The 21,281-nt window shown below is 41.6% G+C and overlaps 1 protein-coding gene across 4 annotated transcripts in view; it reads right to left on the reverse strand.

Moving 5' to 3' along the window:
• Positions 1-21,281, reverse strand: part of DIPK2B (divergent protein kinase domain 2B) — a 248,866-nt gene that overhangs the window by 14,475 nt on the left and 213,110 nt on the right. For all 4 annotated transcript variants that reach the window (XM_088444943.1, XM_088444944.1, XM_088444942.1 and 1 more), the window contains one exon: positions 780-953. In XM_088444943.1, coding sequence (XP_088301069.1) covers positions 780-953 — 174 coding nt within the window. The remainder of the gene's footprint in view (positions 1-779; positions 954-21,281) is intronic.

Consider the following 21,281-nt stretch of genomic DNA (forward strand, 5'->3'; position numbering starts at 1 on the left):
CTGATTATATATGAAATTGTTATGTTCTTTATATTTTATGTGTTAGTTTTTTACTACTAATAGTAAGGTGTCCAGACCGCAGATGCATACACAGCCAGGTTCCACTCCTGAGTGTTTAACAGATATATGCAACATCTAGCTATATATTGCTACTTTGTGAGTCACATTTTAGATACTAAGGGCCTGATTCAGACCCGCTTGCGAGCGCACAGCGCTCGCAAGCGGGTCGATGGTGAGCCAGTGCATATGCGCGCAAGCCCCGTAGCGAGTGAGAAATCACTCGCTCCGGGGCTCGCAACAAAACGGGGCGGCTGTCGATGTTGATAGACCGCTCGCCCTGTTTTGTAGGCACCCACAGCTTTGCGAGCGGACACGAAAAAAAAAAAGATAAATTCCTCCCCGCACTGATTCAGAGCGTACGCTCGCAAAAAGTGAGTGCCTCTGAATCAGGCCCTAAGATTCAAATGTACATTCACTTGCGGTCTGTCTCACGTAATATGTGTTTGTGCTTGTTATTATTGGGACGTATAAGATTATCTGCTTTTAGTCTAATGATATTTTGTAAGATATACATTTTTTTTTGATCCAGCACCCATATTCCATTTTTTTCACTAAGTTTCTCTTCAGTTAGGAGGCCCAAGCAACCGACCCTCGGGATATAGCTGCAGGATCGTAGTAGCACACTTGAGATCTGAGTATCACTGCTCTTCTATTTGTATTTAGTCCAGGGGGTGCTAGCGCCACTTCTATTTTGTATATTTCCCTGCAGCTAACATTACCTGTAAAACAATTGGATATGCATTAACAGAAAGTGTGTAGAGCAGTCTCAGCTTGTCCCGGTCCGTCAGGTGTGTCATGTATACGCTACCAGCATCAAAAACTTCAGCATAGCGTCGGATTATTCTATCTAAGAGGCGTTGGGAGGGGCAGCGAAGGAGTTGAACCGGTAGGCCCTAAAAAATACAAGAGAGTCGTCATTTTTTTTGTAAGAACAGATAAAGCATAACCAGTCTACTATGTGTTTCATTGCCTAGTGTCACAAAGAGAATAAATAGGAAAATAGCAACACGTTTATATGTATGCAGTTTAAATACATTTCAATTACCAGCACATAAATACCAATCTAATGAAACAATTAAATGTCCCCTCACTCCTATAATAAAAATAAATAATAAAAGATGCTAAGATGCTTATTGAATAATATAGATGAATAACATAAAATAGGAAATTAATAAAGGTTATCGTACTAGCAGACAAGGCATAATCATTTGCACACACAAAAAATAGGCACATCCCCAAATTACTGGATCCCAAGCAAGGGTTGAATGTAGCGCCTCTTCCTATGTACAGTATGATCTCTGCAAAACATGGCCAAAATAGTGTTGTATGCCCGCATTGTTTGCAATTAGTAAATTAAGCTGTGTAATCCGCAATTAAAAACATATTTCAGTCAAAAAATGTTTTAATACTACGTGTAATAAACCACAGACTTAAAATAGCTAAATTATTTTTAAGCTATTAAACATGATAAAGGTCACATGTATAACGTTTTAATTTTCCTCTTTATATTTTATACTGAACTTTTTATCTTTATATTTTAGTTTTATCTATGATCTGTAATAATATATCTTACAATTAGAGGACTGAGGGCATGATTTCTAAACGAGTTTTATCACTCACAACAAGTGATAAAACTTGTTGCGTATGATAATGGTGCTCCAGCCAATCAGCTCCCAACTGTCATCTGTTTGAAAAATGACAGTTGGGAGCTCATTGGCTGGAGCATCATTTATCATATGCAATGATTTTTATCACTCGTTGTGAGTGATAAAACTCGTTGATAAATGAGGCCCATAGTGAGTTAGGGTAGAGGAAGCCCACAGATCCTCCACTACATAATTCAGTAAGATCATTCTTAGAGCAGAATGTATCTACATACTCATGATTAGCGTATAGCAACCTGCACTATAATTAAGCCTCATCATCAACAACAAACAACATTTCAATATCTTCAAAATGTGGACATGTTCACAATGTCAACATCTGAAATGTTGACATGTGAGTCCTCATATTCTCAGAATGACTACAGTAGGGTTAGGCTGCAGGATGGGAGGGTTAGGGTTAGGCATTAGGGGAAGGTTAGAGTTAGGCTGCGGGATGGGAGGGTTAGGGTTAGGCACTAGGGGAAGGTTAGGATTATGCTGCGGGATGGGAGGATTAGGGTTAGGCACTAGGAGAAGGTGAGGGTTAGGCTGCGGGATGGGAGGGTTAGGGTTAGGCATTAGGGGAAGGTTAGAGTTAGGCTGTGGGATGGGAGGGTTAGGGTTAGGCACTAGGGAAGGTTAGGATTAGGCTGCGGGATGGGAGGGTTAGGGTTAGGCTGTGGGATGGGAGGGTTAGGGTTAGGCTGCGGGAAGGGAGGGTTAGGGTTAGGCTGCAGGATGGGGGGGTTAGGGTTAGGCACTAGGAGAAGGTTAGAGTTAGGCTGCGGAATGGGGGGGTTAGGGTTAGGCACTAGGAGAAGGTTAGGGTTAGGCTGCGGGATGGGGGGGTTAGGGTTAGGCACTAGGAGGTTAGGGTTAGGCTGCGGGATGGGGGGGTTAGGGTTAGACACTAGGAGAAGGTTAGGGTTAGGCTGCGGGATGGGGGGGTTAGGGTTAGACACTAGGAGAAGGTTAGAGTTAGGCTGCAGGATGGGGGGGTTAGGGTTAGGCACTAGGAGAAGGTTAGGGTTATGCTGCGGGATGGGGGGGTTAGGGTTAGACACTAGGAGAAGGTTAGGGTTAGGCTGCGGGATGGGGGGGTTAGGGTTAGACACTAGGAGGTTAGGGTTAGGCTGCGGGATGGGGGGGTTAGGGTTAGACACTAGGAGAAGGTTAGAGTTAGGCTACGGGATGGGGGGGTTAGGGTTAGGCACTAGGAGAAGGTTAGGGCTAGGCTGCGGGATGGGGGGGTTAGGGTTAGACACTAGGAGGTTAGGGTAAGGCTGTGGGATTAGAGGGTTAGGCACTACGGGAATGTTAGGATTAGGCTGCGGAATGGGAGGGTTAGGGTTAGGCACTAGAGGAAGGTGAGGGTTAGGCTGCGGGAAGGGAGGGTTAGGGTTAGGCACTAGGGGGAGATTAGGGTTAGGCTGTGGGATGGGAGGGTTAGGGTTAGGCACTAGGGGAAGGTGAGGGTTAGGCTGCGGGATGAGACAGTTAGGTTAGGGTTAGGCACTATGGGAAGGTTAGGGTTAGGCTGCGGGATGGGAGGTTTAGGGTTAGGCACTAGGGGAAGGTTAGGCTTAGGCCGTGGGATGGCATGGGAGGGTTAGGCACTAGGGGAAGGTTAGGGTTAGGCTGCGGGATGGGTTTAGAGGGTTAGGCACTAGGGGAAGGTGAGGATTAGGCTGCGGGATGAGACAGTTAGGTTAGGGTTAGGCACTAGGGGAAGGTCAGGGTTGGGCTGCGGGATGGGAGGGTTAGGCACTATGGGAGGGTTAGGGTTAGGCTGCGGGATGGGAGGTTTAGGGTTAGGCACTAGGGGAAGGTTAGGGTTAGGCTGCGGGATGGGAGGGTTAGGGTTAGGCACTAGGGGGAGGTTAGGGTTAGGCTGTGGGATGGGAGGGTTAAGGGGACGCTAGGGCTAGCCTGTGGGGAAGGGGAGGGGTTATGGTTAGGCACTAGGGGGAGGGTTAGGGATAAGGAAGAATACTCACAGGAGCGCCACTTGTCAAGTGTCTACAATGGAACTGCTCCACACATGGCCACTAGGACCCGGCAGCCCCCGCTGGAGACGCTGCTGCTGCAGGGCCCAGATAAGTTGACTGCTGGGCCACCCCACCAGAGATAGTTTGTCGACATTCTATCATGTTAACATTTCAGAAGTGTCCACATGATAAATGTCGATATGATAAATGTAGACTTTGTATACCATCCCCTATAGCCACCTTCCCATGAGTCCAGGAGTTTTTCCAATAGTCTGGGTGTCTCTCAGACATCCTGGGAGGGCAGGTAACTATAAATTCTAACTAAGTTAGTGTGACCTCTTTGTAGATATAAGATAAACAGGTAGGTTTGTTATATAGTCTTAATTCTAATATGTTTGGGTTTAGTAATACAAATAAAAAAAAATAGGAAAAAGTATTATATTTCACATTAAAATACTGAGTCTGTCCCTGTTTCAGAGATGGTTACTAATGCAGCTGCTCTTGCTATAGCGGTTACGGGAACATGCAAATACTTTCAGCCTTCCCTTTGTGCTCCAATGTGCGATAGAGTGTTAGCAATTGCGGCCACCAGCAGACACTGGTATTTGCACACGTGCAGTAAGAGATTCCGGGAGTTTTGCGCATGCACACCAATAAAACATTGCTCAACTGCATACATATCAGCACTGTGTCCATCTCTGAATCTGGCCCTCTGTCAGTACATAGGGCACAGTACCATCCCTTTGAAAGACATCACGGGGCCAATCCTATTAGCCACCAGTCGGCTTACTGAGCGAGTAAGTACATTTACTGTAGCGCACTTACAGTATCTCTGCACTCGCTGATTTTTGGTCACAGCCCCATAGAGCTGCATACAAAGAGCCGTGTGTCCAGGATGAGATCAGACCACCAGTTGGGCTATTGCCGGCATTTCCACACTGTTGCGGAGGCAACTCACCCCACTCGCACCTAATAGAATTTATCTCTATAAACCGCAACTTACAGTTAGAAAATGCTGTAACTGTAATATTCATACAGCAATCCAAAATATTAATTTTATACTTTCAATTGGAATGTATCAATGGAGAAATATTGCATTGCTTTAAGTGTTATGCATTTTCTTAGTTCCACTTTAATATGTTATTTCCTTTAAATTTAAAGGAAGAAACATTTCTGTGAGGCTCTCAGAAGTTCTCATTTTACAAACAACATCTAAAAATTGCATAAGATGCTACACACACTGCAATAGATAAAAGTGCATCTTTGCAAATAGAAATAATTGTGCTGTAATTGATAGCTATGCATGTTTTTTGCCGTAAGGCGTGAACATGTCCCCTCCCAAAGTAAGTGATTCAGAAATGTGTGAAAATTCACAGAATTTCTCTTTTTTTCAATTAAATGTGTTATCTTTAAAAGTGCTAAGAATATAGCTATATCATGAATACAGCTAAGTGATTATGAAGTAATTAACTTAAAAATAAAAATCAACATATTTTTTTTACCATAGATTATGCCTAATATGCTATGCATTATTGGTTTCCAGATGTTTGTCAAAAGCAATGAGCATTTGGCCTTTCTGTATGTATTTAGTATACAGGACCCTCCCTCCTCTTTAAACTAACGGTTTGAAAACTGGTTCTATTATTAATAGTGTCATTGAAATAGTGAAGGCAAAACACACTTTAGGGTGCATCTAGACCAGCATTTGGCAGCAGAACCATCTGTTTCACAGGTGTGTATTTCCTGTGATACACTCTTAATTAGACTGTAAAATCCATTGTTGCATAGAATACCATTCCACTCTATGGGCCTGATTCATAGTTGTGCGCAAACCCAATGGTTGCGTACAACATACTTGCCTACCCTCCCGATTCGGCCAGGAGCCTACCGAAAATCATGTGTTACTCCTGGCAACCCCAGAAAGCACCCCCTGCTGTTGCAATAGAAACCCCCGCAGGTTGGGGGGGACGATGACGCGATTCACGTAGAATCGCATCATCATGACCCCGCCCCCTGCTTCACAATGCTGGTAATATCGGTTATTGTGATTGTGAATACCTGGTAATATGTCTGCCCGCGCTTCCCAGTGGAGCATGCGTTAAATGCCAATATGTCTGCCCGCGCTTCCCAGTGGAGCATGCGTTAAAAGCCACACCCCCCTGCTATGCCGACCTGGCTGCTCCCTCCTGGAGGGGGCAGCCAGAATGTCGGCAAGCATGGTGGGAGGACTGCGCATGCTCAGGATCCATCCTGTGCATGTGCAGAAAGGGTCTTGCGTCGTCACACACTGTGCCCCCTAAGCTGTAGCCTGATTGGGAGGCTGAGGCCATTTGGGGGCAGGGAGGGGGAGGCCACAAGGTCATTTTTACAAAATGGTCGTGTGTTACCTCCATTTTGTGAGTGTGCTGAGGCCATGGTATGCGTCTTCCGATGCAGCTTTCCTAGCCCCGACAAAAGAGTTCCGGCAGCCATTCTGAGTAACCTTACGCTTACTCAGATGACTGATGGCTGCAATGGTGATCTGATGCTGCTTCTTCAGACACAGCACAGTTGCGGCAGGAGGCATCTTTTTTTCTGTAGAAACCTCCTGCAGCATTACCATACTTTCACATATCTTTGGACGAAGCAGCGATAAGATCAGGGTACAACTCTTAACCACCCCCTATATTTGTAAATTTGCACTTAGCTAAATTTATAGACTATGGGTGGGTACATTTACAGATGATGTCCTATAAGTGCTGTTGGCACTTCATCAGGACAATAAGAACATCGAAACTCTGCGGTCACCAACATTACCAATTTTCCCTTTCACACTACAGAGATGCACAGGAAAATCAGTGATATTGGGATATTCTATTGCAATGTGTGCAGCTAACCATTGTATTGAATATGGGTCAGCGATTATTGCTGCTATGACACTAAATTTATTCTGCTCATGGTGTAGTTGGGGTAAGTCAGAGTACAGATATGTTCTCATACACTGTGGCTTCAGTCATGCCAAACAGCCCCTCTAGACGCGACAGGTTCTGGGCAACTTGGCCGCGCTGAGCGGCATACTTGCTTAAAATGTGCAACTTATTCGCACAAATAAAACTAATAAAATAACTGGAAGTGACAAAACTACTCTGCTAGATTGCACTGGTCAATTTGATGTACGACATTTCTATGTCTGTGTGCGAATGAGACTTAATATGTATACCAAGTGCTACGATGCTGCGGATTCTGCTTTTTCTCACGCCTAGTTCCGTTGTGCTTCCTCTGCGACTTTGGGCCTAATTCAGAGCAGTGGAGCATGCGTTAAAAGCCGTGCACTCAAAGATGAATTAGTGATGAGAGAATTTATTCACAAAGTGAGTGACAAGTAGTCAGCGTTTGGGGGAGGTAACGGGGGGTTGGTTAGAAAAATGCAGGTGTGTCGGGCAGCTTTCTGGGCATGCCCTAGTGAGCCTCTGCGAATACGTTAGCAACTGCAGTGGCCCCACTGTCTTAGGAGAGCTGCTCTGTCTGAGACAGCATAGACGTGCTCAGAAATATGATGTGCAACCGATGTTTTCAATGTTCCCGGAGGTGGAGGTGGAGATCAGCATAAGTCATTAGCATGTGTTATGTTTAGAAGAAACTGATATATTTAGAATTAAAGATACATTTTACCTTTGTCATGAATTGGACATAGCACTTTTATTTACAAAATTTATCAGTAAATAGACTACCACTATTTAAAATAACATTGTTACTATGATATCTAGGTCATAACACCTTCATTCATTAAAAACAGTAATATTTCAGGAAATTGTTACTTAACACCTTCATCCACTTGTCTGTTCATACTATATATATATATATATATATATATATATATATACACACACACACACACATACACATACTGTGTATATATAAAACATCTAAGCATTTCAACATCTATTATATATATTTGTGAATAATATTGAAATTCAACAAAAATACTGAATTGATAATGTGTAGTTATTAATATTCATGGTTTGCAGTAAAAGAATGTATTAAGAAAAGTATTGCAGTCAATCAAACAAAGAGCATTGTTTTGATTGTTATTACATACCAGGCAAAAAATGATGCAACATTGAACAGGCAATACATAATTGATCAAACAAACAAAGTAGCCACAAAATACATTTTATTGCTTCATTTTACATGTATCATCATGTGATGTGTTAACTAAATAATTGAACCTAAAAGTTCTGAATACAGGATACGTGTTAGCTCCTCATTGGTTATTTTGGTGGTCAATTCAATTAGATGCGATGAAACAAAGTAACTGCGCTCACTCCTCTAAGTGTTCTAGGTGATAATAAAACCTAAGAGTATGGTGCTGATCTGTATGATTGTGATCTGACTGTAATAACCTGAATGATACATATAATTAACTAAAGGGTCTGAAGTCAAAATAATAGATCATTTTTAATAGGTGCGAGTAGGGCATTGATTTTTTAGAGGAAATTTACATTTATTTTGTGTGCACCCCATTGAGCAGGTGAAAAGTTAGGGAAAATCTAAATTTTAAGGTCAAAATGTTGGGATGCAGTGCAAAACCTCTGGTACACCCCTCCCAATGACTCATCATGCACTTGAAAGGGTTTAAATAGCATAACGTTGCCAATAAAGAAATGCCAATTTTCATGTGAATTTCTCTAAAAAAAAGCTTAATAAAAGGATAAATGATTTGGAACAGGTATGTAGAGGTGTAAATGATGTGGGACATGTGGAAGAGTAAATGACATGGGACAGGTATGTGGAGGTGTAAATGATGTGGGACACGTATTGTGATAGGATCACTGGTAAAGTGGTCTGTGGCAGGTACATTTGTCCCAGATTCCTGTCTTATGTGTTCTAAACCCCCAGGAGAAAGTCTGCAGTGTAGCAGGCTTGAGTCTCGGCTTTTTGAAAAGCCGGTTTGGGACCTGGGGGTTGTGGGTGAGAGGAGAGGGAGGGCTCCACCCACGGCCACTCCAGGTTTTGGTTCTCGCAGCCTGGTAACAGGCTTGTTAGGGTCCCCACCTGAGAGTGGCCAATATAAGCCTTGTGTGTTTAGGGCTGAGTGTCTCACCTGGGAGAGCAGGCAGGGAGTTTGCTCAGAGACACTTGAAAACCTAACTGTGAGTGTTGTGCTGTGCCTTTGTTGCTGGTGAGGGCATTAGGCCCTGCCAGGTTCTGGTAGTGAGGGAACCACCTGTGAAGTTAGTGCCCCGACAGGGCTAGGATTTATGTTTACGTTTTCTTTATGTTATTTCTGACATTGTACAATAAAGACTGGCGCCGACCAGCTTGTACTCGCATCCAGACTGGTGTGCTGCTTCCCTGCTGCTGTGTGTGTGTGTGTGTGTAAGGAAGGAGACCTCTACCCAGGAGAGGGACCCCTAATCTGACTGTGTCACAATATGTAGAGGTGTAAATGATGTAGGACAGGTATGTAAAGGTGTAAATGATGTGGGACAGGTATATGGAGGTGTAAATGATGTGGGACAGGAATGTGGAGGTGTAAATGACATGGGACTGGTATGTGGAGGTGTAAATGATGTGGGACAGGTATGTGAAGGTGTAAATGACGTGGGACAGGTATGTGGTGGTGTAAATGATGTGGGACAGGTATTTGGAGGTGTAAATAATGTAGGACAAGTATGTGGTGGTGTAAATGATGTGGGACAGGTATGTGGAGGTGTAAATGATGTAGGACAGGTATGTGGAGGTGTAAATGATGTGGGACAGGTATGTAGAGATGTAAATGATGTGGGACAGGTATGTGGAGGTGTAAATGATGTGGAGGTGTAAATGATGTGGGACAGGTATGTGGAGTTGTAAATGATGTGGGACAGGTATGTGGAGGTGTAAATGATGTGGGGAAGGTATGTGGAGGTGTAAATGATGTGGGACAGGTATGTGGAGGTGTAAATGATGAGAGAGGGGTTTTTGAACTCGCAGATGAGAGGTAAAAGTGTTTATTCTGACTTTTTATAAACTTAACAAACAACACTAAAGAATCACTATACAAGTACCCCAAAATGCTGGAAAGACTTTAGGGCCTAATTCAGGTTGGTTCGCAAGGCTGCATTCGCGCGCACCCCACTGGCTGTGAAAATATGCTAATGAATGCAATCACATGGCAACTGCAGCTCTATACCAGGACGCCCACCACTGTATAATGCCATCCACTTCAACTGGCATGCATTGGCAAGTCTGCAAAAACATCGATAACATCAAGTAACATCAGAGCCATCCGCACAGTTGTGGTTGACCTGACCCTACCGCACAAACTGCTAAACTTCCTGTCCACATCTAGACCTTTGCTAGTGTATGCTATTACAGGGGCTTACTTATGCAAGCCCCTGTAACAGCGTTTAACGCCCAGGCCCGCCTGCGTTTCTCTGACCACCCCACTTCATCACCCTCAAATGGTCACTTCTTGTCAATCACTGTGTGAAGACTCTGCTTACTTACTGCGATTGCTTCAAGATCGCTCCCGATCGCTTCCTGATCACAGCGGCCAGTTCGCGCACGAGCAATGCATGCGCAGAATGCAAACATTGGCTGGCTGCGTGTGAACGCAGCCTTGCAAACCAACCGGAATCAGGCCCTTAATTTGATGAAAAACTCTTGCTTTCTATAATTTTTCAACCAGTTTTGAAAAGTACAAAAAACAGATATTGGACACCATTTAAGAACCTCCAGTACTTTCCTTATGGCTACTAACAGCCTTCTATAGGGTCCTGCTATCTGAGTTGCCAGTTTTTGGGGGTCCAGGATGGATTTCCCACTTTTTCATGCTCTTTTCCCAGTTTGCTTTTTGTACAAAATTTGCACAACCTCTCCAAGAATAGCACGAATTGGCATTTCTAATAGGATCTCACATTCTTGGGAGCGCACATTAGTGCGAAGTGTGCAAATTTCATAAAACAATCCCCCTTTTGTAAACTCGCACCTAATTGGATTGAGCCTTTATCACTGTTCTCTTGTTTTTGTATGTGAAACTGTGAACAATTTGATTAACTGTTGAATATAATCAGACGCCTCACCTTTGCGATCTTTAGCCTATCCATGAACAGCAAGGTATGAATGAATATCACTGTGCCTGTTAGTGGATAACAATCCAAAACTGACTGTATATGTATCAGGGCTCTCTGGGTGACTTGATTTAATCCCAACAAAGATGAGTGTATATATATTATCCATTTTACTATTTATTTATATTTCATTTATACCTTCTAAGCTTTTATTAGTAACAATGTGTCTCACAATTACTTACACGCACTCACACGCACACACACACACACTGACTGGCATGATATTAACTTCTGTAAGAAGTGGATCACCATATTGAACAAATGCTCCCTGGACCTAATATTACTTGTGTAATTGAATAATCCACCAAGGAACTGAATTTAACTCATCAAAAATGTGCCTCATTTGAAGGAATTCATACTTCTACTTTGAAAAAAAACCCCACCACCATGAATTGGCTGGAAAAGCTAAATAAACTTTAACTTTACTAAGCTTATAGCGGACCAAACATTAACCTGTTCTTGATTTACTAGAGTTTATTTTGATGTAAATTTTTACTTGCAAGTATTGGGATGTGCCATGGGATCACTGTTGAACAGGATGTTTTTTTCTCTACTTCCAACATCTCTACACACATTATCTTTTTTTAAGGTATATAGATGACCTGTTTATATTATGGTACGGTCCAGCTGAGATTGTGATGAGTTTATTGGAACAATATAATAATACTGATCATCCTGTTAAATATACTTATCTAATTTATGAGAATCAGATTAATTATTTAGATTTCACTATTAAAAAGTCTGCATCTAAATGAATAACTACAGTGTTCTCTAAACCAATGGATCAAAATAATTTATTACAGAGTAACAGTTTTCATCCAATAGGTTTAAAACACATACAGAATTATTAAAAACTGAAGAACAGAACCAACGGAGAATACCGTGGGTTAACCATTGTAGTCAATCCATTCACATCATTAAACAAAAAGTAAAAAAATACAGGCCCATTGTATCTAGTAACACAGACCTCTGTGTTCTTAAAGACCACTCCATAATACATTGTTATACAAGCAAAAGAAACTTAAAAGAGTCCTTCAAAAGGGACAAAGTGAACAGCCCGTAGCCAAACATTTCTTAGAGGCCAAACACAACTTAGCCTCTCTGGGATACAGAATAATCAACCACGTTCCATATCCATAAGAGGGGTGCATTTTTAGATTGTTTAGTCCCTTTGGGGATAAAGTTTCCAAACAGCTAGGTTTACAATGTTTCCTTTAAATGTTGTGTTGTCATTTAATATCAAGTGAGAGGACACTTACTATTTGCACAAGAGGCAAGTTGGCTTTAATTGATTATTAGCCAGAACATTATTAGTATGAAACATAGGGGGAGATGTACTAAGTTCTGGAAAGTGATAAATTTTAAATTGTTAAACTCCCAGTCACTCAGATCCTAACGGTCATGCTACAGGTTGTTTTTGAAAAATGACAGGAGCTGGCTGGTAGTTTATCACTCTCCAATTTGTCACTTTCCAGAGCTTAGTACATCTGCCCTATAGTTTATTTTCAGATTGACTGCAGCTTTTTCTACTAATTAGATATTTATCTTTATACCCCAAGAGTAGCTAAGATTATGATCCCTCAAGAGTAGTTTTATTAACACATCATTAATATATATTTTTGTCTGTGTTATAGATTAGGTTTCCTAAGAGATTTGCACACATGCTGGTGATGGGTTATTCATGTAGTGACGTCAGCAGGGGCATCTTAAGAGAGGAGGGGACTCATGTGTACTCCCCGTGCGGGACCCTCTCTCCCCGGTGGCCGGCAACCGACTGGCGCGGCTGACCAGTAACCGGAGCATTAGTAAACTCCAGGCAATAGAGTGTGCCCGGAGTCTACTGCGACAGGCTGCTGATTACTTGGGTGTTTGTTATAAAAGGTAAGACATGTTTCATTACTTTTATCCCAATGAAAGAACTTTAAAATACAGTTCTGAAATGTCGATAAAACCAATACGAGACTGTGTGCATTATTTCAAGTCGATCCGAGTGCCGCCTACCTGCACCAATATATATACAGTATATATATACATATATATATATATATATATATATATATATAGGATTAATGGTGTCCTCAATGCTGAGAAATACAGGCAGGTACTTATCCATCATGCAATACCATTAGGGAGGCGTCTGATTGGCTCCAAACTTATTCTGCAGCAGAACAACGACCCCAAACATACAGCCAATATAATTTAGAACTATCTTCAGCGTAAAGAAGAAGAAGTAGTCCTGGAAGTGATGATATGGCCCTCACAGAGCCCTGATCTCAACATCATGAAGTCTGTCTAGGACTACATGAAGAGACGGAAAGATTTGAGATACGTGCATGTTTCTGTGTGTACTTATGTAAAAGGTTTTAAATTTAAAAACAAAATGACGTGCACCCCCTCCCCAAAAGCCCTACGCCCCCCCCCCGGGCTTTAAAAAGCCTGTCCTGGTTCAAAAAATACAGGGGCCAAAATGTGTAGGGGACCCCGGTATATTAAGAACCAGCACAGGGCTTTGTTGAGCTGGTCCTGGTTCCAGAAAATCAGGGGACAAAACGAGTAGAGGTCCCCTGAAAATTCCAAAACCAGCACAAACTCATTTTAGCGGGGGGATAATGCCACAGCCAGGTAAAACTTTTTACCAGTTTCCCTGGCCAAAGCATTACCCCTGACCACTAGTCAGCCCAGGCCGGGGATCCCTGGGGAGTTGGGGACCCCCCCATTAAAGGGATCCCCTGGCCGCAAAGGGAGTTGCAACATTGTATCAATGATGTAACCCCAAGATTACACTCAATTAAGCTTGTGGTTACGATGTAGTGGGACCCTGCATAGACTTCATTGGTGAATTCTCACCATTGATGTCTATGGGGAACACAGGATGACCGCATTCAGCCAATCAGAGAGCTGCTCCGATGGAGATGCCCGCTGATTGGCTGGCGGCCCCTTCAATGATGGGGCACACGTGTGCCCCGGTCATTTACGCGGAGCAAAGGTATGTGTACACACACATATCCTTGCTGTATCCGGCATGGTATGTTTTTTTCCCGGTTTGTCCCGGGGCTGGTAAGGCTTTTGGGGAGGGGGCGCACGTCATTTGTATTTTAAAATACAGACAGAAGCCATCACGGATCTCACGGCTCTGTGATGGCTTCTCTAAAACTCACACCTTTTAATGCTACTCGCATTAAAAGGTGTCAGTTTACATAATCCTAAACTCACCTAAACTCGCATATGTAGTAGCCTCGAGTAGAAAAGTTCACAAGCTATTGAATTTGCGAGTTTCAGTACAAACTCGCACTTTTTAAAAGTGCGAGAAAGTGCGAGTTTGTACTGTTACTAAAACTGACACCCTATTACATTTGGTCCATTTTCCTTTATTTATATTGCAACACAAGGAATCTGCTGCACCTTACAAATAGAGATGTGCGGATCCAGTTCCCAGAAAACCAACAACTCAATTTAGGGATTCCAAGTCCAGCTGAATCCTAGTTCGGAATCACTTTGGGGTACCGAGTCGAACCGATTCTCGATTTGGATCTTTCCGCGGTTCGGAACTTGGATATACGTCATTTTAGCTGTGTTTTTTTATTTTTAAAAATTACAGATCCAAAACCAAAACACGTGAAGGTGGTTTTGCAAAACCAAAACCAAAACACGTAGATGAATCCGGATATAAATGATAAGTGGCTTTTGGTGAATTAAGCATCTAGTTTACAGTGTTGACTTTGTTTTAAGTTTGTCTTGCAAGTACTTACACTGTAGCAGAACCTCAGTGATAGCTTTTAAAAATAGCAGAAACCACCAGATGTGTAAGAAACCGTGGCACCAGCTTATCGTGTTCTAGTCATCAATGTTTTCATCTGATAAAATAACATGGTAAAGGAGCAGTTTCAGAACTTTTTCGTCCTTTCTTTAGAGTTCTCTTTTCTTGGAAAGTTAACTTAGAAACAAGCTTAACCTACATACAAAGCCAGAGACATTGCTGTGGTTTAGGTATAGCCACTTTCACCGGATGCTACAGTAGATGGTTTCTCTAGATAAGAAGTAAACATGCAATCTGGGGCATATATGACAGTGAACGCTAGACACTATAAATGACATCTTATTTTTAAAGTCATAAGGTGATCTTGTACTACATAAAATAACACTCTCATAAATTATATATGGGATATTGTATGCTGTAGATCATAAGGATATTATAATAAATCAATGAGGAGGTCTGTATCTTTACAAAAAGCATGAGTCTTTTATACAGGTCACAGAGCTTTGACGTCCTTACCTTGTGGGGAATATATGGGGCCATTCATCAGCAATCACAAAAAAAAAAGATTTACAGATTTTGCGTTTTGGAGAAAGAAAAATTGTGGGAGGTATTACCAACCACAGAAGACTCTCTATATAGAGAACACTCAAATTAGCAAATTATCACCAATTAATAAAACTTAACCTGTAATGAAATGAATGTAGATCAAATGGAATAAAATAGGACTCACAATTACATATAACAATAAAAATAACTGACCAGTTTAGACAAATTGGCAAAACTACAGTGAATTGAGATCACCGTAGTTAACTGTTCATAGTATAGATGACATGTTACAAAATTTACATACATACATTAATAACAAACGAGTTAAAAATTTATTGGTATAAGAAACACCAGGTTCAGAAAAATGAGTCTGTAATTGGTGCTTATATAGGACATTAAATGACCACCGTCACTGTTTGGACCACAACAAAAACAAAACCTCTTAGAAAAGCAATAAAAGTTGGGTGTATTCAGTAATGCAACTAGGCTCTGCTGTTCCCTCTCATACAATGTAGAGGGGAGGGAATGAGAGATCTGCTAGTGCAAGCACCCCTTGAAAAGAAGTCAACAGTGATCCACTTCATCAGCCCCAATCTCTGCTGTTGGTTGTCTTGCCAAGAGTATTGGACAAACAATGACAGGATTCTCAGGTCGGTATGGGAATCACTCGGAAATAAGAATATTGGGATAGTAAAATCTTTGAGAAAAATTAAAGAGAAGTCTGGGATAAAGATTCTGACCACAGGCTCTGCTGCTCCTTCTCATATATAAACAGAGGAGGAGGAGTGAGAGATCTCCTTCACACAGTAATCCCGTAGAAAAACGTAAGTAAACCCATAGTTGTTCCTCATCAGCTGAAATCTCTGCTATAAAGTGTCTTGCCAAATGGTATAGGACACTATAAGCGAGGGTTGAGGAGTTAATATATATAAACACTGAGAAAATGTAAGTATAGAAAATGAATAGTGATTGAATATCACTCTGTAAATGATAATTATCGATTGTATATATCAATGCAGCTCTATATTCCTGTATTAGAGGTATTTAGTTGTTGGGGAACAGGAGTACTGTATTACATAGGTTAGGTATCTCGAAGCAATATTGTAACAATTATAATATGCAAATCAAGAGATTGTTAGAATACTAATAGCCAGGACCAGTAATTATATTTGCTGAAATCATGCAAGCACACTCTGAGTCTATGCAAACCAAGGGGTGTATCCTATTTAACAAACCCCAGAAAGCGTGTGTATCGTCTCTTGACTCTAACAGATGATAAAGTATCTCTGTGTGTAATTTCCGCTCCGTATTGTTCTGCACGTAATTTCTTGTTTGTTAATTTTTCTTTTTCCATTGAATAAACGGTAGCGGTAGCTTAAAAAGCTTTTATTAAATGTGAGTTGTCAACATGTAGTAACTAAACTACACACAGATGATATGTCATATACTGTACTTACCAGGGCTTTGTAGAATATAAAACACAATGGGGTAAATTTACTAAAGTGAGAGTTTTTAGAAGTGAGTTTTAAAAGTGATGTTGCCCATAGCAACATCACTTTTGGGCTATAGGCAACATCACTTTTAAAACTCACTTCTAAAAACTCTCACTTTAGTAAGTTTACCCCAATGTGTCAGTTTTATTACGTTTTGTGACTAACGCACTGTAGCAAGTAATAGATCTCTAAATATGAAACAAAAAACTAAACCATAACATTAATAATATCTACAGTGCACTAACGTTAGATGATTATAATTAAAATATTGATGAACGTCATTCACATAAGTCCCATGCACTATACAATGTGATTAATACTTGTTTATATATATATATATATATATATCATACAGACATGTACAAAATATGAATATAAGAGAAACTATACCACTGTAGCATATGTAACATATGCAATGTAGAATTATAATTACCAAGGACCCTGGGCAGTGTTAATCCATAGACCCCTACACATTTTTTATGCCTAGTCACCCATTAAAACACTAAGTATTCAAATACCAGTAATGGCCAATAGATCCCCGTATTCTGACAGCTTCTGTGGCACCACCATCATCTCATAGAAATGCACAAAAATTATAATAAGCCTAGTGTATGCAGGCCTGCCTATACCACATTCCTACCTGTAGTATCAAAATGCTCCTGATTGGCAGTTGTGTTGGTAGATGGGGAGGTGAGGGTGAGGAATTAGGGCATTGCTGTATCAATATATGCCACTCCTTTGTTTTAAGTAACATGCAGCATTGTAAAAAATATACAAAATGTGACATCTCAAATTTAGTCACAATGAATACATTGATTGCATGCCATTGTTTTGTTGACAGCACTGTTAAACACCATTATATTACTAAAACCCCATGATAAACGAATGTGTCATTCTTGTATAAATAAATTCTTCAGTCATATTTAAATCACATCAAATGCATCTTACACTAATTGCTGAACAGCAAACAGCTTGGCTTTTCAGGAAATGTGACTTGAAAATGTTATATAGCCAAGACTCTTTTTCTCAAAATTATGTTAATTGCATTTTGCACATGTTCTCATTAGCTACTTCTGTAATTACTATAAGATTCATAAGCAAATTTAATGTAAATACCAGCAATCAAAATATTTACAAAAGTAAATTGAAATATTTCACTCAAAAGCAAGAATAGACAATAACTAGCTAATACTGTAAGCATACGCTACATACCTAACAGATTGCTGAGTGAAACCGCTAGAGCACATCTTTTAAGGGGAATGTTTCACATATTGCTGTTTCAGTATTAACGCATTAGTGTCAAATGAAGGTTGTTTGTTATCTATTTAATTTTTATTATACATGCACTGTGTTTGTGTGTCACTTTCAGACCATTATGCCTTGTGCGTTTTGTGCAACTTTGAATCAAACTCTTGAGCTACAAATTGTTTTCTAGATTTAGGACTAAGATGACCGCTAAATATAATGAATTAAGAAAATATAAAATACAAAACATAGCAACATTTAGCAATAAAATCATTTTAAAATGTAAAACAAACACAAAAGGCTAATTTAATAATATGATGATAACAGCACCAAAACAATTTACCCAATAACAAGTAACAACCAATCAGATGTTTTATTTCATGTCTCTATCTCATGAGAAAATATTAATGCCCTTCAATTTAGTGTCATGTTACAGTGTATACATATACTAGAGGATCAAAGTGCAAATGTCTTATCATCATCACTTTAGTACCACATCTTCAATAATAAATAACATATCTGTTTGGCTCCTAAATACTGCTTGGTTTTGTCTCATTCAGTTTTAGTTTAGTCTCAGTTTTGGCCGTAATACTTCTTCCACACTGCAAACCCAGGTCACACCCGGGATTTTTTACACAGATCTATCCTTGGTGTGACCTGGGTGAGACCCCTTTCAGCCTGGTGGTCTGACCCCGCCAACACATACTGAGCCGGCACTTGGAGAAGAGATCATGTCCAAGCGCCGGCTCTTCTTATGCTGTGAACGGGTCCTGGATCGCATCGGTATGCAGTCGGGAAGCCGACGGACCTAATCCCGGCAGCCGGCTTCCCGACTGCTTAATCCCGGTGAGGGTTAAATGACCGGCGTCTACATCTAGAAGCCTGCCATTTTACCAATGCCAGGAGGCCGATGCCTGGCATTCCGATCAAAGAGATGCCGGGCGCCGCAGCGGACAGCCACAGGGGTGGGTGGGTTAGGTTTAGGGTTCCCGGGGGGAACTTAGGGTTAGGCACCCCCCCAGGAGGTTAGGGTTAGGCTAGGGGGAGGGAGGGTTAGGGTAAGGCACCCCCATGGGGGACTTAGGCTTAGGCACCCCCCCAGGGGACTTAGGTTTAGGCGGCGGGGAAAGGGGGGTTAGATTTAGGCACTTAGAGGGGGTATTAGGGTTAGGCACTGGGGGGGGAGGTTAGGGTTAGGCACCCCTAAGGGAGGGTTAGGGTTAGGGGGTAGAATTAGGTTAGTAAGTACTTACCTGGGACGATCAGGATTTTCAGCCTGTTCGGGCAGCTGCTGTCGGGATTTGAAACGCTGGCCAAGGGTCCGGCGGTAAATCATAGTACCGATTCCGGTCACATCGACTTGGGTTACCCGTTCACACTGCACCATGAGCTGCTTTGAACCCGTGTTCAACTGTGCTTGTTACCCAGATTGAAATGACGAGTTGTTGGACCCGGATTATTTCAACTGGATCCTTTCACACTGCGCAGTAACTCGGGTAACTGCATGTTCAGGTGAAACAATCTGGGTTATTGCTGACAGTGTGAGTAAGGGAGCATGAGGATTGTCTTTATTACATGTTTCATTAGTGTATTTGTGAAGCTTTACACTACAGTACTCATTGTGCTGAAGTGCAACATGAAAGTGCAAAAAACAGCCCCAGTAAACATACGAGACCCAAAGACTACCAACTCTGAGCTTGTGCAGAGTATAAATGGCTAACACATCCCTTCACACAGTGATGCTGGGTACAGACAGATCCGCCGACCACTTACCAATTGGCTTCTCAATGGGGCGATTAAATTTTTTTGGGCACCCCTCACTGGACGTCTATACGATTGGGCTCCTGATGAAGCAATTCAATTGTTGCTCCACTAAACAATTGAATCGCCCCCAATATGTCTGGCCTCACGTCACAACAGACATTTCATTTTGCTGGCCCAGTGTCAGTGGTCCCTGCAGTCAGTGTACGGATGTGTAGCGGGTCGCCCGTACTCACAGCCAGACCTATCAATATATCTGCAAGATATATCTGCATCTGCTGTGCTGCAGGACCGACTTGATATGTCTGTAAAAAATGTCGTTCACAGACATACTATCTGTACATGCCGGCTGATGCACTCATGATATATCATTCGTCAATCGAACTAACAATATATCGACAAGTGTGTATCCAGCTTTATGAATGCCTTAAAAATGCACCTTCTAAATCTCTTCATCTCAAATCAATAATTTCAATTTGGCCAAGCAAATCTTGTTTCTGTACTGCTCTGTAGATTTCATCGGGTAACCTTACTGTTCAAGTTATGCCCTCACTTTGTGCAACTTCTTCTATTACCCACGTGCAAGCGTCTACACCACCACAAATCCCGCCACCCTCCGCTATAAACCTATATGCAGCTTAACTCTAGGTGCTCTTGCCGCAAATCATCATACACAGCAAGTCCACAACTATAAAACTATGATTTAGGCAAATATATCCAGGATCTATTTACCAAACCTGCCATGCTAGTCATACTGTATAGCCCATATTCGGTACTGTTGTAACAGTGGCAGATCCATGGTGGGGGCGATCAAGCACACACTCACCCACCGTAATACTTCTCTACATGCCCACTATTGCTGGATGCTATATACAGTCAGGTGCATAAATATTGGGACATTGACAGAATTTTCATATTTTGGCCTCTATTCACCACCACAATGGTTTTGAAATGAAACAAACAAGATGTGCTTTAACTGCAGACTTTCAGATTTAATTTCAGGGTAATTACATCCAAATCAGGTGAACGGTGTAGGAATTACAACGGTTTCTATATGTGCCTCCCACTTTTTAAGGGGCCAAAAGTAATGGGACAAACTAAACAATCCTAAATCTAACTTTCACTTTTTAATACGTTGTTGCAAATCCTTTGCAGGCAATTACAGCCTGAAGTCTGGAACGCATAGACATCACCAGATGCTGGGTTTCATCCCTGGTGATGCTCTGCCAGGCCTCTACTGCAAATGTCTTCAGTTCCTGCTTGTTCTTGGGGCATTTTCCCTTCAGTTTTGTCTTCATCAAGTGAAATGCATGCTCAATCGGATTCAGGTCAGGGGATTGACTTGGCCATTGCATAACATTCCACTTTTTAGCCTTAAAAAACTATTTGGTTGCTTTTGCAGTATGCTTCTGTTCATATGAGCATATAATATTGCCCGAAACACTTCAGAATTCATTCTGCTGCCATTGTCAGCAGTCACATCATCAATAAATACAAGGGAACCAGTTCCATTGCCAGCCATACATGCCCACGCCATGACACTACCACCACCATGCTTCACTGATGAGGTGGTATGTTTTGGATCATGAGCAGTTCCTTTCCTTCTCTATACTCTTTTCATCCCATCACTCTGGTACAAGTTGATCTTTGTCTCATCTGTCCATAGGATGTTGTTCCAGAACTGTAATGGCTTT

This window comes from Taudactylus pleione, unplaced genomic scaffold (genome assembly GCF_031769625.1).
Source record: "Taudactylus pleione unplaced genomic scaffold, aTauple2 ptg000374l, whole genome shotgun sequence".
Taxonomy (NCBI): domain Eukaryota; kingdom Metazoa; phylum Chordata; class Amphibia; order Anura; family Myobatrachidae; genus Taudactylus; species Taudactylus pleione.